Raw genomic sequence first — 16,042 nt, 5'->3', positions numbered from 1 at the left:
TCTTATCTCTTCCAGTAAAATTCCTGCCTATTGTGACAGAAGGCAGCACAATCCTGTTTGGGCACTTGCAATTTGGTGACAGTGGATGTACAAGCCAACCAAATACTTCCTCTCACCGCTCAAAACAACAGTAATGACCCTCCATATCCACTATCAGTAATGTGCCACTGCTTTCTACACATCTTAAAAGGAAAGCTACTGCAGGGTTATACACACATCAGGAAGTACTGGACAAAAACAAGATGAAAAGAAAAATACCTAAAGAAAGGCGAAAAGGAAGAAACTAGGAAACAAAGACAGGATAATCAGAGTACTAACTGAACTCAGTTGCAATATGTGAGATCTATTGGGCATCATAGTGGGACACAAGGATCTATATTATAGCTTTAGAACGTTCCAAATATGCACTACATAGGCTTTTTCCATATTGACCCCTTCACAGAGACATGAAAAACAAGTGAATGATTAAAAAGAAATGCAGTCAAAAACCACATTAAACCATGAAATATTATGAAGCATCTTTCACTTTATCCAAAACATCAATTTTTTGAAGTCCATGAAGCCTAAAAGTGAACAGAATCAGACATTTTAGACAATATTTAGAGAAACAAGGCTATGCCAGTTTTTCAAGGATGTGTTACTGAAATGGAATGGGAAATAAAGAAAAATACAGTAGTGCCTCGCTTAGCGAGCGCTCCGTTTAGCGATGAAATCGCTTTGTGACTAACTTTGCGATATTCCGTATGGGGTATTTTCGCTTTGCGATGATCGGTCATTTTCGCACAGCTGATCGGCAGTTTCAAAATGGCCGCCGGGAAAAAAACATGGGCGCCTGCTGTTTTCTGGGATGGATTCCTCGCTTAACAGGCAGCAAAAATGGGTGCGCTATGGAGGATCTTCGCTGAACGTTGAGTTTGAAGCCCCTAGGAACGCATTAATCGTGTTTTAATGCGTTTCCATGGGCTTTTTTATTTCGCATTGTAACGTTTTCGTTCAACAGCAATTTCGCTGGAACGAATTAACGTCGCAATGCGAGGCACCACTGTATGAGTATGGCATAATAAGTGCCACCAATATCTTTCATGTCTATAGAACAAGATTGTTTTCATTATGTGAATGAGCCAGATGCCTTTTAAGAAAACAAAGTGTGGGTGTTAAGAAATTAAGAGTATGACATTTGTTCTGATTATCTGCATGGCTGTGCAGGTGTGAATGTTACCTGATCTACTGGCATCATAAGAACCTTAGTATACATAAAAATTATAAACTGATACCCAAATTTATCGCCATTCCTTTCTCAAAGTATGTATTTAATGAACTTTTCCTTAAAAAAATGAGTGTTTCTTTTGGGGTTTTATAACAATGTTGAAAACTATACAATAGCACTCACAGGAAACACAGAAGCATGGCTTAATGCAACATATCATATGTTCCCTTACCTCCCCAGTGGTTTTATGTTTTAACATTTAATACAGCTATAACCACATTTCAATACATTGGTATTTTGAACTTTCTCAAATACACCACACATACAAACATACATACACATACATATACATATATATGTTACAGGATTATATTTTAGGAAATTAAGAAAGCCAAGTATGTTTGTGCTTGATAAAAGAAAAGAAAGTATCCTTCGTATTTCCATTTCTCCCACCACACTGCTGGAAACATTTGGGCCCATATCCTACTGCAAGACTCAACTAGAGAGCAGATCATTCTGCTGCTGAAAGATAGGTTTATGTTTAGATAAATCTCATTGGCTGAAATCTCGTTTGTGAGCCAATTCCTCTGATTTAAATGGTTCTAATCCAATTTCAACTTACTATACTAAATGCCAATTCAGTGAGCCTACTCCATTGTGACTTGCTACACTAATCAACATGATTTCAGTCATGGAGTCACTGGGTCTACTCCGGTCAGGAATTAGGATATCAACCTCTGAAAAGTTTACCTTTCTAGTTCTGGTGTAGAATGGATCAAAACACATACAGTGGTGCCTCGCTTACCGATTTTAATTGGTTCCACAAAAAACATCGCTATGGGAAAACATCGCTAAGTAAAACCATTTTCCCATAGAGATGCATTGAAAAAGAAAGGTTACTTACCTGTAACTCTGGTTCTTCGAGTGGTCCTCTGTGAATTCACACTAATGGGTTAAATCTGCACTTGTGCAGAGGCCTCGGAATATTCTAGAGCTTAAAGTAACACTTTTGGCTCCGCCCCCCAGGACCTCATGGTCCGCCCGCCCTAACAGTTACCTCAGTTCCCCAAATTCCGCTGCTGCTCTAAGGTGAGACAGCCGTGACGGAAAGAGGGGAGGACGGGCGGGACGTGTGAATTCACAGAGGACCACTCGAAGAACCAGAGTTACAGGTAAGTAACCTTTCTTTCTTCTTCGTGGCCTCTGTGAATGCACACTAATGGGTGATTAGCAAGCTTGCCTCTGATAGGAGGAGGGACGTCACGGCAAAACAGCAGACAGGACCGCGCGTCCAAAAATGACATCCTCCTTGGCCCGCAGATTCAGGCGATAGTGAAAGATGAAGGCTGACGAAGTGGGCCAAATGTCAGCTGTGCAGGTGTTTGAGGAAAAGCTGTAGAAGTAGCCAAAGTTCCGGTAAAATGAGCATTCACCGGGCGCAGGTGACTAGATTTGCGGGGGGAAAACAGCCCTGCAAACATAGAACGATAATGCTCTGCGAACATCTAGCAGGTGAAGAAACCTCTCTACATCTGTAGGCAGTTAGGAAAGAAAGTGGGCAGACTGATAGGCGGCCGAACATGAAACTCAGTAGAAACTTTAGGTATGAAGGAGACATCTGGGAACAGGATAACTTTGTCCAGGTGACAAAGTAGGAAGGGAGGATCCACCTGAAGTGCTACTGGAAGTAACTGCAACTAAGAAATAACCTTGAAAGTCAACAAATGTCCAGCAATTGTGGTCAGTGGCTCAAACGATGAATACGAGAGGCACTCAGGACAGTGTGAAGAGTCCACTGTGGTATAGACTGGCCCCATGGAGGGTAAAGGTTTGCCGTACTATGGGAAAACCTCTTCATTTAGGGTAGCGAGTAGTAATTTTGGTAAATGCCAGCCAATTGCAGAAATAGAATTGATTGGTAGAGGGCTTCCGGGAGTGTGATAATATGGAGTTTATTGAGGAGGAATTCTCCATGCCATGAGGTGAAGAGCTTGTAGACCTGGACGGTACGTTTTCCCTTGATTCTGGGTCAGAAGATGAGGAATAGACGGGGGTCTCAGGGAGCCAGACGACATTGTCAGCAGTGTTGTGAACCACAGCCGTATGGGTCAGTATGGAGCTATGAGGATCACGGTGGCATTGTCATGTCATATCTTCACTATTATGCACAGTAGGAGAGGTATTGGAGGGAACATGTACATGAAGCAGCCCTTCCAGGGCACCATGAGGGCGTCTCCTTGAGAGTTTACCCCTAGTCCAGGCCGTGAAAGATAGATGGCACACTAGCTGTTCACCTCAATTGCAAGGGCATCTATGGCAGGGAGGAACCAAAAAAAAAATCTCTTGCAGATTCTGATGAATGTGCAATGGTCCAGAGATCACTCGTGTATTTGGTATGTTTGCCTGCTCAGATGGTCTGCCCATGTGAAGTCCTGGGCGGAGATGTGCACAGCAGACAGAAAGATGTGGAATTCTAGACACTACTCCCAAAACTGAACAGTCAGGTACAGTAGAGGAAGAGAATGGGTGCCTCCCTGTTTGTTGATGTAGTACATTGCTGTTGCATTATCCGTAGTAACTTGGACAGCCATGCCTAGGTTGAGAGTTAGGAGCGCCTGAAATGCTTTGAAGATGGCCAGCAATTCCAGATTTTTTTAAAAAAGAGAAAGTTTTACTTCACTGACCAGGTGTCGTAGATATGAAGACTGGTACAGTGGGGTCCCATCCGACCAGACTGGAGTCTGTCGTGATTCTCGAGGTAGGTAGGAGTGGAGCAAACAGTCTTTCCAGGGCCAAGTCTTCTGGGTTGATTACCAGCAGGGTTGGTGTGCAAGCTCATAAGTAATCTGGAGGCATATGTAGGGCGTATTTTTCATGGGGTTAAACAGGGCAGATGCCAGGCCTGTAGGGACTGCCTCTTGAGGCTCGCGGGCTTTATGACAGATGTGGTGGAAATCATGAGTCCCCGAAGATTTTGGGCCTGATGGGCTGTGATCCAAGACAACGGAGGGGAGCAACATATCAGGGAACAAATTTAAACCATGCCATTCTGGGAAAGGAAAAGCTCTTGCCGGCCAAGATTCCAATACGGCCCCATGTGAATACTCGAGGCGCCGTCGAGAGCTGAATGGCAAGGCGCTGAACTCTAAAATGGGCCTTCCTAGAGAGAACGGAGATCTATAAGGCTGAACGTTGTACGACCATGCTGTTTTCCTCATTCTTTGAAGGCCATCTAGGGATCGAATAACCTAGAGCCATCAAAGAGCAAGTCCCCTATTCCAAATCTGACATAATCATAAATGTTGGCTGAACTTAGCCAATCGTGTCTTTGCAAGGTTACCCCAGTCATGAGTTGTTTGGAGGTGGCCTCGATAATGTGATGCGCTATCACACTCTCTTGCTGAGTGAGGGACATGGCGTCTTAATGGAGAGCAAGCCCTTTCGGATTAAATGCTGCTGGGGCTGCCTGAAGAGAGGGTAGTGCACAGTTAGAGAGGCTGACATGGTAGGCGCCCATAGCTGCCATGTAGATGAGCTTTCTCACCTCCTCGCTGCTCGGTGTGGTAGATCTCGAGCGTGATCTGGCTTGTGTGGCGTCCACATCCACATAAGGAGGAGGATGCCTAGTTAAAAATCTGTATTGGTACCATAGGTCTTGTACAGATTTTCTACAAGCCTGGACATTTTAGGGACAGAGAAGGGCTTTTCCCAGGTCTACTGAAGCAAGCAGAATAAAGATGGGATAAGGGACAAGCACAGGGAAGGCACTGATTCCTCATCAATATCTGCATAAACCTTATCAGACTCTGTTTGAAGTTGATGCACTGTTAAATCAAGAGCCTTATCGATTCTCTGTATCATGTTAGAACATGAATGAAATTCGGAAATGAGGGATGGAGGAAAGCCATCACAAATATCAGAGTCTGGCAGGGTCAGGTTAGGAGTGGTCTGGTGCCATGGAGTCAGAAGACTCAGAGTCAGAGTCATGGGAAGTAGAAGAAAGTGGAGCATCAGAAGTGAAAAAGGACTTCTGGTTTCTTTTTCAGTATCCTTCCTCATATCATCAGTATTCAGTATCTTCCTTAAGAATACTTCCTCAGTACCAGGCGTTTCTTATGGGCATATATTGTTTTAGTCTTCCGCTTGGTACCGTAGCATGGTACCAGCATGTTTTAACCTCCTGGTACCAGCAAGTTTTAGCCTTCCGCTTGGTACCAAGGCATGGTACCAGCATGTTTTAATCCCCTGGTACCAGCATGTTTTAGCCTTCCGCTTGGTACCAAGGCATGGTACCAGCACGTTTTAACCTCCTGGTACCAGCAAGTTTTAGCCTTCCGCTTGGTACCAAGGCATGGTACCAGCATGTTTTAATCCCCTGGTACCAGCATGTTTTAGCCTTCTGCTTGGTACCAAGGCATGGTACCAGCCTGTTTTAACTTTCTGCTTGGTACCAAGGCATGGTACCAGCATGTTTTAATCCCCTGGTACCAGCCTGTTTTAGCCTTCCGCTTGGTACCAAGGCATGGTACCAGCATGTTTTAATCCCCTGGTACCAGCATGTTTTAGCCTTCTGCTTGGTACCAAGGCATGGTACCAGCATGTTTTAACCTCCTGGTACCAGCCTGTTTTAACTTTCTGCTTGGTCCCAAGGCATGGTACCAGCATGTTTTAATCCCCTGGTACCAGCATGTTTTAGCCTTCTGCTTGGTACCAAGGCATGGTACCAGCATGTTTTAACCTCCTGTACCAGGGAGGCTTCATGGTACCATCTCTTCTTATGTTTTTTGGTATCAGGAGATGATCTCTTTCTTCGGTACCGGAGCCCGCGGGAGTATCGGGACCTGGGAGGTCCATCGATGTTCGGGCATCTCCAGTAACGGAGGTTCCCTCGGTACCGATCAGTGCCTCTTCCTCCCGATATCACGGAAGGACGGTACCGACGATGTCGAACTCTCATTGGAGGATTCTGATGAGGACGAGGAGGACGAGGAGGATGAAGTTTCCGCAGCAAGGCTGTATAGCAGACGCGGATAATACAGCTTTTGCATTTGCTGCCTCCAACGTCTCAAATAGCTCTTAGAGAGCTTGAGCGGTTGCAAGTCCTCTTTAGGCGCATGCTCTTTAGCTTGATTGGGGCGAAGATGTCGAGCCCCGTGGGGTGAGACCTTCGGTCCCGAGTGGCTCGGAGACCGGGAATCTCTAAAAGATGGCGCGAAATGCTTCGTTTTCGCCTTCTTGTTTTTCGCAAGTCCTCTTTAGGCGCATGCTTCTTCGCTTTATTGGGGCGAAGATGTCGAGCCCCGTGGGGTGAGACCTTCGGTCCCGAGTGGCTCGGAGACCGGGAATCTCTAAAGATGGCGCCAAATGCTTCGCTTTCACCTTCTTGTTTTTCGGAGAGGATGTTGCAGGGATAATTCCGGAGTAGGAGGAAGCGGGACCGACGACGGCGGTGAAGATGGAGGCGAAGAGCCCTAGGAAAGAAACTCAACAGGAGACTGAGGAGTGAGGACAGGCAAGGACGGGGAAGCCTGTGGTGGCAGGCTAGGAATAGCCGAAGAATGAGGGGTCGGTGGTTATAAAACTAAGGGTTTGGCCTTAGTTTTAGAGGCTTTACTCTTTTTCCTAGGTTATATATGAGGTAAAGGGTCGGGTTCTGCGGACGCAGAGGCCGCTTCAATGCATACACAAAGATTTTTGTGCGACTCTCCAAGGCAATGCAGCTTTTAAAAGTAACCCTGGGAGATGAGGAAGCCTTGGAGGCCTGGGAACAGTCCAAGGGGGGGGAAGGGGGGGAAGGGAGGGGGAAAGAGGGAAAACCCTCGCAAAGGGCCAAAACGCACACCTTCCCTCCTAAATAATAAAGTCTTTGTACTTTCCTTAATGAAGAATCGAACAGGAGCCAAATATTTTCCAGGAATTTCCAATAATTTCACAGAGCTCTAGCCAGGAGACCTAACTGCAGCAGTGGAAAAAATGGAACTGAGGTAACTGTTAGGGCGGGCGGACCATGAGGTCCTGGGGGGCGGAGCCAAAAGTGTTACTTTAAGCTCTAGAATATTCCGAGGCCTCTGCACAAGTGCAGATTTAACCCATTAGAGTGCATTCACAGAGGCCACGAAGAAGAACCGGATAATCGCTTCCAATAGGAACGGATTATCCAGTTTTCTCCCCCACCATCGGGCGCAGCGCTTTGGGAGAAGCCTCCCGGTGGGGGGGGAAGATCGGATCGGTTCCTGCCTTCGTTCCCCACCACCTGGCTTCTCCCAAAGGGCTGTCCCGATGGTGCTTGCAGCAGTGGAGGAGGTGCCCGGTGGGGAAAAAAAGGTCAGATCGGCTCCTGCCTTCTCCCCCACCGGGCACCTCCTCCGCTGCTGCAAGCACCATCGGGACAGCCCTTTGGGAGCAGCCGGGTGGTGGGGAACGAAGGCAGGAGCCGATCCGCTCTTCCCCCCACCACCACTGGGAGGCTTCTCTGACAGCTGCGCCCGATGGTGGGGGAAAAAGAACGGATCAGCTCCTGCCTCCTGGGGCTTGCCTCTCCTCCGAACTCCCACCCACCCCAGTCCCCGATGCCCGGAGGGGAGCACAGCCGGGGCTTGCCTCTCTTCCGGGATTCCCCCCACCCCAGTCCCCGATCCCGGGAAGGGAGAGCGGAGGGGGATCGCTCTCCTTCCCTTCTTTCCCCCACCCCAGTCCCCGATCCCGGGAAGGGAGAGCGGCCGGGGCTTGCTCTCCCTCCCTTCTTCCCCCCCACCCCAGTCCCCGATCGCGGGAAGGGAGAGCGGAGGGGGCTCGCTCTCCCTCCCTTCTTTCCCCCACCCCAGTCCCCGATCCCGGGAAGGGAGAGCGGCCGGGGCTTGCTCTCCCTCCCTTCTTCCCCCCCACCCCAGTCCCCGATCGCGGGAAGGGAGAGCGGAGGGGGCTCGCTCTCCCTCCCTTCTTTCCCCCACCCCAGTCCCCGATCCCGGGAAGGGAGAGGGGCCGGGGCTCGCTCTCCCTCCCTTCTTCCCCCCCACCCCAGTCCCCGATCGCGGGAAGGGAGAGGGGCCAGGGCTCGCTCTCCCTCCCTTCTTCCCCCCACCCAGTCCCCGACTGCGGGAAGGGAGAGCGGCCGGGGCTCGCTCTCCCTCCCTTCTTCCCCCCCACCCCAGTCCCCGATCGCGGGAAGGGAGAGGGGCCGGGGCTCGCTCTCCCTCCCTTCTTCCCCCCACCCAGTCCCCGATCGCGGGAAGGGAGAGCGGCCGGGGCTCACTCTCCCTCCCTTCTTCCCCCCACCCTCCCCTCGCGGCTTGGATCCGAGCCGTGGCGGCTACTCCAGCCATGGCCGGACTGGCCATGGCTGGGGTTGCTGCGGCGGCTCGGATCCAAGCCGCGGGGGGAGGGTGGGAGGTCTGGATCCCTTTCAGGCATCCCGGGCTTGGACCCCACCGGCCGCCGGTTACCCAGCCATGGGTAACCGGCGGCGGGTGGGATCGAGGCCGGGATGCCTGAAAGGGATCCGGATCCCCCCACTCTCCCCACTCTCCCCTCGCGGCTTGGATCCAAGCTGCGGCAGCTACCCAAGCCATGGCCGTACTCCAGGGAGTCCGGCCATGGCTGGGGTTGCCGCGGCGGCTCATATCCAAGCCGCGGTGGGAGGGTGGGATGGCGAGGGGATCCAGATGCTCGGAAGGACCCTTCGGAAGTGTCCTTCCGAGGCTACCACCGGCATTTTCCCCCAGCCGAGCAGCGGGGCTCAGCTCGGGGAAAATGCCCCCTCCAAAGGGGAATCCCTTCGGTAGCCTCAGAAGGACCCTTCAGAAGGGTCCTTCTGAGGCTACCGCAGGCATTTCCCCCCAGCTGAGCGGTGGGAGCGCTCCTTCGGAGGCTCCCGCCGCTCAGCTGGGGGGAGATGGTGCCTATGGGGAAAACATCGCAAAGTGATTTTTCCCCATAGGCATTTCGTAATGCGATTGCAAAAGCGATGGCAATATGCCATCGTTATGTGAATTCATCGTTAAACGGGGCACTCGTTATACGAGGCACCACTGTATTCAGGTTATAAACCTGAGTTACCAGTGAATACAGATCAAATATGAAAGACCACCAGGCTACAAACCAGTATGACCAGCTAAAATTTACCTTTAATCTTGCACTCACTCTATATCTACATCCCAACAGATATGGAAGAGTTAGAGATGCTTGAGCTGTACATTCATTTGCCTCTTCCCTGATGGATATGGCAGGGTATGAGTACATAAGATCTGCAACTGGCAGAAAAGTCATAGGGTGCCTGGGGCAGGCAACAGATCCATAAATCTTCAGCCTTGAAGCACACACACAACTACAAACTCACCTCTCTTTTTTTGCCATGGAGTCATTGGAAACAAAAGACATTTATCAATACTACCCTTTCTTCAAGTAAATTCGGTGAAAGAATAAGCAATAGTTAAACTAGAGTTAATATTAATTTAATATCCTGATGTTCTTGAAGAAATTATCTTTACCTGATGAAATCACATAAATATACTACTTTAAAGACTATGGAAATAAATAAATATGGACAAGAAGAGCAGTGCTAAATCAAACCAGAGGCCTATCTCATTCTAGCATTTGGTTCTCACAGTGGACAACCAGCGGTCCATGGGAACCTCACACACAGGAAATAAAAGCCTTCTATTCATATTCTGTAGCAACTTTTACTAAGATAAATATTGCCATTGATACCTGAATGAATGAACAAATGAATGGATGGATGGACAGAAATTACTATCAACCGCTGATGGATAGTAGACAATGGAAAAGAAACTGATCAGGATGAATAAATCACAAATAATATGTTCAGATTAAAAACAGGAGCTTTCTACAGTAACACTGGAAAAGTGTAAGCTATATAGAAACAAAATAACAGGATGAAAATAAAGTAATAAACTGCTTGATGTTATTCTTATAATGTGAGATCTCAGCAGAAGTTAAGAAACCTGTATTTTTTTAAAAAAAATTATTTTTGAGGTCTGTTTTAACAGGTCCTAAATCTTTGGAGGAAACAGGAACAGTCTACAACCAAGAAGTGGACCCTGTGTGGAAAAGATAATCTCCTCCCTCTTCAAAGATGTGGAGAATTATACAAACCAATGTTTTTTCCCAAATATACATATCTTAGTATTTATATACACCGGTGAAGAGAGTCAAATTCTGGTCTTGAAGAATGAAAGAGGAAAGGATGTTTGTTAAAAAGGTGCATATACCTTTACTCCTCTCTCTTTACGCAAAGGTGTTCTTGATGGAGGAATAGGAGTTCTGTTTCCAGCAGGACTAAATACACTCGGAGCAGTCGGATTCCTGAATGGAGCCTGCTTCGGTATTCCTTTGAGTGGAGCTTTTTTTTAAAAAAAGAAATAAATCACATTTAACAGTAAGGAGTGGAAATGTGTATTACAAAAACCAGTAAGAAAACCACTTTTACTGAACAGAGTTTGACCAAATTCCGGGAGACAGTGGAAGACAGGAGGGCCTGGCATGCTCTGGTCCATGGGGTCACATAGAGTTGGACACAACTTAACAACTTAACAACAAAAATCCGAATAGATCAGAGAGCACTGACTACATATTTTGATTACATACTCTATTTAGTATATTTCCTTATTCAAAGCAAAACCAAACAAATGAAAAAATTAAGAAATACACCCATGAGATCCATGAGCAAAATCACAAGTTGGATAATATATTTACTGGGCCACTAAATTATCTCAAATATTTGAGTTTTCAAGTCCTCAGAACCTTTCATTAGAACTGGTCCTGTACAGCTCAGGTTTGTGGGGAAGAGGAACAGAAAAATCCAAAAATCATCCTGGGTGGAGGCCATAGGACCCGAGTTAAACTGAAATTCCAAGTTGGAGACTATAATCTTAAAGAATCAGCCTAAGACATAGTTGTGTCAAGTCTTATCTGAGGTGATGTAGAATCAATTGTCTTTCTCCATGTCTGTCAAACAAATGGAGTCACTCAATTTACACTTTGATTTTACTGAGATCAGAAAGCACAACTGCAAGCAAAAGGCACATCCCCAGAGAAAATCACAGGCAAGAGAAACATTTTGAGCCATTATGCGTGGCTTAATCTTTTGACAGGTTGGAAGGATAGAGGTGGCATCACAAATTGAAATACTTTGTTCTAAAGATAAAGGGAAATGAAATAAGTGTGAAAAAAGTATAATTAAACAAAACATTACAAAATAAGATATTTTCCTTTTAAAAAATCTTCTAGATTAGTGCAAACCCTCATTCTACCCCTAAACTTCTCCCCAAAACTGGGTTCCCAAGCAAGAAGAAGAAGAGGAAGATAAAGATTCTGAAAATGGCTCAATGCTCCTGCCACTTCAGAGGTATGTTATTTATATTACTTCACTATATTCAAAATATTTTCATAACACAGTAAATACAAGAGGTATACTTTTAGGATACAAAAACAAACCTAAAGTAATGAGGGAATGGAGGGAGCCTCCAGCAAGGGAGTTATCATTACTTCTAGACTGTTTAAGTCACCCTTTTGACTCAGAGCCTGGCCTAATGCAGTCAAGAACTGAGCAGGACTTTGGTGAGAGCCCACTGTCCCAACAGCTGTTACCAATGTTTCAAAGGATGAGGCTCCCACTGCTCCTGCTCATGTTCAGCATTATAACGGCAGCATTAGAAAGGGTCTCTTACCTAGGGGGATTTTAAAAAGAACTTTCCAGGGGGTAACATGCTTGTTTTTTGCAGCAATGTCAACAAAAAGCCTTATGGCCTTTTAAACATCATTACATTTTAGTTGGCAAAATTTTCATGGATTGCAGCCCACCTCATCAGATGTGCATACACACTATCTTCATGTGTTTGCAATCACTTCCATTCCTCCCATACATGGTGGTCAAAATACAGTGGTGCCTCGCACAACGATTGCTTCATACAACGATGAATTCACATAGCGATGGGTTTCTTTGAGGAATTTCCCCCATCGTTTAACAATGTTCTCTATGGGGGAATTTCACTTAACGATGTCCCTTTTTCGCTCCTGTAAAAGTGTCTTAAACTGTTAGAAACCTGTTTTAAATGCTTGCAATCGTTAGCCCACCTCCTGAACCCTATGCAAACTTAATTTGGTGTTGTTCTGAGTCGTCGTAAATTTTGGTGATTTTTTGTTTTCTCTCTCATTGAAATCCATTGGACGGACAGTTCAATAGAGTTCAATGAGGGAAAAACAAAAAATCACCAAAAATTAACAACGACTCAGAACAACACCAAATTAAGTTTGCATACGTTTCAGGAGGTGGGCTAATGATTGCAAGCATTAATCTGTTCCAATTGGAACGGATTAATCGGTTTTCAATGCATTCCTATGGGAAATGGTGTTTCACTTAACGATGTTTTCACATAACGATTTTTTTATGGAACCAATTAACATCGTTAAGCGAGGCACCACTGTATTAGCATACTACACAAACTGCATATTGGCCACATTTTGACAGCTCAGACTTGCAACTTATGATCCACCAATAGTGTACTGACTACCAAACACCTTTGTATGAAGGAAGATGGCACAAGAGTATTTGCCATGTGGACCCAGGGATTCTCTACCTGATGGCTTGATGAATGCATGCTGCCTGCCACTTTCCCTCAGAATTACAGACTTCTTTACAATACCCAGAAATCATACAGATTCCAGTCATCCCCTTCCTCATAGCATAACAGGTTCATCCACAAACTTTTAACAAGATAGATATTCTTCAATTTCTCCCATGCCTTAGAAACAGGGCCTGCTGCTTTTCTATTAAGATGTATCTACTACCTATCCCAGCATCACATACACTGTGGATCTTCTATCTATTCTCACAACAGGATTAATCAATATGTATCAAACCATCTCTCCAACTCTCCACTTTACTGGTAATGCTTTGTCAGTTGACTTTCACACCCTTTGAGTGATTAGCAAACATACAACATGCATCACTTCTCCATGCAGGTAAGGTTTCTTCATGGCAATAGTATCTGCCAAATGAACCAGAGAAGTTTACCCATTTTTTAAATCTAATACAATTTATAAGCTACAGTGGCTTCTATAATCTAACATATTCTTCCTCCCTAAAAGTACTTGGCATTTGCATCTGGGAATGGGTATATTCCTACAACTCTTACACAGAAACCTCTTATAGAAGTGATATTTTAGACTATTGAAAGGCACTTCAACTTGCTTCTTCTCACAATCCCTACAAGCTCTTTCTTATGATGATCCACAGTGGAGACACTCACACTCTTTCCAGAGATTTGACAAATGGACCACAGCTATTACTCAGTTCTGTCATCGGCAGAATTCCATCTGCCCACATACAGACGTTCTAAACAAACTGTGGCCTCCTCTGGAGTATTCCCCTTCTCAACCTCTTATGTGTACTCACATGGTCCATACCCTTACCAATTATCCAGCACTATTAGTCTGACACAGGAACAAAGATATACTGCATTTGGATGGGCTATCCTTTAGTGTCCTTTTGACATATGCCCTAGACCAGTGGTCCCCAACCTTTTTCGAACCATGGACTGGCTCAGTGGGTGGGTGGGTGTGTGGGACAGCATCTGTGTGTTTCTGGATGGGACACGTGTGCATCCATGCGTGCGTGGGACATCCGTGAGTGCATGTGGGGGGCCATTCATGCATCTGTGCATGCGTGGACAAGACGTGCGTGCATTTGTGCGTCCATGGGTGGGGCATCCATCTGTGTATGGGGGGGTACGTGCGTACGTGGGAGGTGTGTGGGCAGGTGGGCAGGAGTACTGTCTCCGCAGCCCGGTCCTGCCAAGGCCACGCACCGGGGAGTTGGGGACCGCTGCCCTAGACCAATTAGTTTGTTATTCTCCTGTTTCTGTCAGTAACAGAGAAAGTGAAGGGGGAGATGTTGCTTACTAATAATAGTATTCCTCTGTATACAGAGGAGCACAGAATGTATACTCACAAAATATGCCATCCATCTCAGGTCTGATGCCTCATTTCAATATTTGTTTTTCCACTGAGAGATTTAGAAATGGGCAGAAATACAGTGGGGTCTTGACTTGAGAACTTAATTCGTATTGGAAGGTGGTTCTCAAGTCAAAAAGTCTGCAAGTCAAGTCTCCATTGACCTACAGTTCATTGAAAACCGATTAATCCCGTAACAGGCCGTTTTTGTTCCATTTTGGGTTTTTTCTGGTCTGTAAGTCAAATCTCAGTCTGCAAGTCAAACCTAAATTTTGCGGCCAGAGAAGTTTGTAACTCAAAAAGTCTGTAAGTCAAGCCGTCTGTAAGTCAAGGGTCCACTGTAATAGGAGCCACACCCTTTGAACATGCTCAGTAGCAGTGGGAAATCAAGCTCCCATCAAAATTCCACTTAGCTCCAGAAAGCTCAAAGAAGGCATGGAACCTCCATATTAAGTGAGTCAGCCCCACTGCCTTTTCAGCGGCTGCTTCCAGCTTGTGGAATGCCCTCCCTTCAGGGGCCAGATTCACCCCTATCCCTGTTGTCCTTCCAGTGATATGTAAGGACCTTCCCTTTTAGGGAGTCTTTTAGCAATTAAATCGGACAGAAAAAAGGGTAGAATGCTGTACATTATTTTTTGTGGTAGGTTCTGAATGCATTTTAAACTTTTAAATGACTAGCCTTTTTAATATTATTATACATTTATATTTTAAATATTGTAATTTATTGTGTTTTTATTTGCACATATTTAAAACCATTTGCAAATGGCTTTGTGTCTGTCTGGGCTTCTGATACAGAAATCACACCGGGGTGGGTGGGATGGAGGAGTCATTTTCTCTTTTATTTTTCTTCTTTCTCCTCCCATCCACTACCTCTAAGGGAAGGAATTTATAGTGTCATCTATTGGTAGGCTGAGGTTCTGTCTGTAGAACGTTTAAGGGGAAAAGATATCCTATGATTCTCTGCAGCTTTGGTTGTTCCCAACAAGCCCTCTGAGAGAAAACAGGATCAAATTCTTAATTTTTAAAATAAATCTTCCAGAATATGAAAGATAACACATGTAGAGTTGAATTGTGTATATACAAGTAGCTAGAAAAAATAACTCTTACTTGTTGTGTCAATTTTTTTTACCAACCCCCGTCCTTTGGCATGAAAAGGCACTCCAGCTGTTTTCTTGAGCTGCTGGGCAGTTTCAGTAGCTGGAAATAAAGTGTCAGATAATGTTTACATTTTTAAAAAAAACCCAATAATTCATAAATGGATAGCTGAGCTATCTTAAAAGACTATAAATACGTCTAATCTTTTAGAATTATATCTAAAATATGGCGAGTTCCTAGTTCAAGGGAATCAGTACATTTTCATTATAAAGCAGGGGTCTCCAAACTATTGCCCGCAAGCCACATCCGGCCTGCCTTGCCTTTTTATCCAGCCCACAGGCTCAGGTCTGCAGGCTCAGATTCGTTCCCTTCAGCCCACACGGAAGGGCAGCTAACTAAAGGGATGCGAAGACGATGATGGAAGGCCTGGAAGGGGAAACTGCACAATGAGTCCCTGGTAGGGGGCAGGGTTTCACTCTGCGCCTGCATGAGCGTGCGCACACACACACATGCGCATGTTCGTTCGGCCCACAAAAATGTGTAAAATATATGCTGCGACTCTCATGCTGAAACGTTTGGAGGCCCCTGTTCTAAAGCACGCCAAAAATTTTCAATGCTAATATCTTTAAGTCACTTAGATCTCTACAGTACTATATCTATTTATCTCTCTCCTTTTCAATCTATGGTGGCCTGATGGAAAAGAAAACACTTGCTCCTTTTGAAGTACTGAAGAAGAATTTCAACATTTAAGTTTTTATCAGTTGGAGATCT

General features: G+C 45.7%; 1 protein-coding gene across 2 annotated transcripts in view; it reads right to left on the bottom strand.

Moving 5' to 3' along the window:
- NELFA (negative elongation factor complex member A) overlaps positions 1-16,042 on the bottom strand; it is a 56,972-nt gene that overhangs the window by 18,279 nt on the left and 22,651 nt on the right. For both annotated transcript variants that reach the window (XM_020805919.3, XM_020805920.3), the window contains exons 4-5: positions 15,284-15,373; positions 10,435-10,565 (exon numbers count right to left, since the gene is read on the bottom strand). In XM_020805919.3, the coding sequence (XP_020661578.1) occupies positions 10,435-10,565; positions 15,284-15,373 (221 nt within the window). The remainder of the gene's footprint in view (positions 1-10,434; positions 10,566-15,283; positions 15,374-16,042) is intronic.

The sequence above is a fragment of the Pogona vitticeps genome, chromosome 3, assembly GCF_051106095.1.
Source record: "Pogona vitticeps strain Pit_001003342236 chromosome 3, PviZW2.1, whole genome shotgun sequence".
NCBI classification, from domain to species: domain Eukaryota; kingdom Metazoa; phylum Chordata; class Lepidosauria; order Squamata; family Agamidae; genus Pogona; species Pogona vitticeps.
This window is presented reverse-complemented; position numbering and strand designations above follow the sequence as displayed.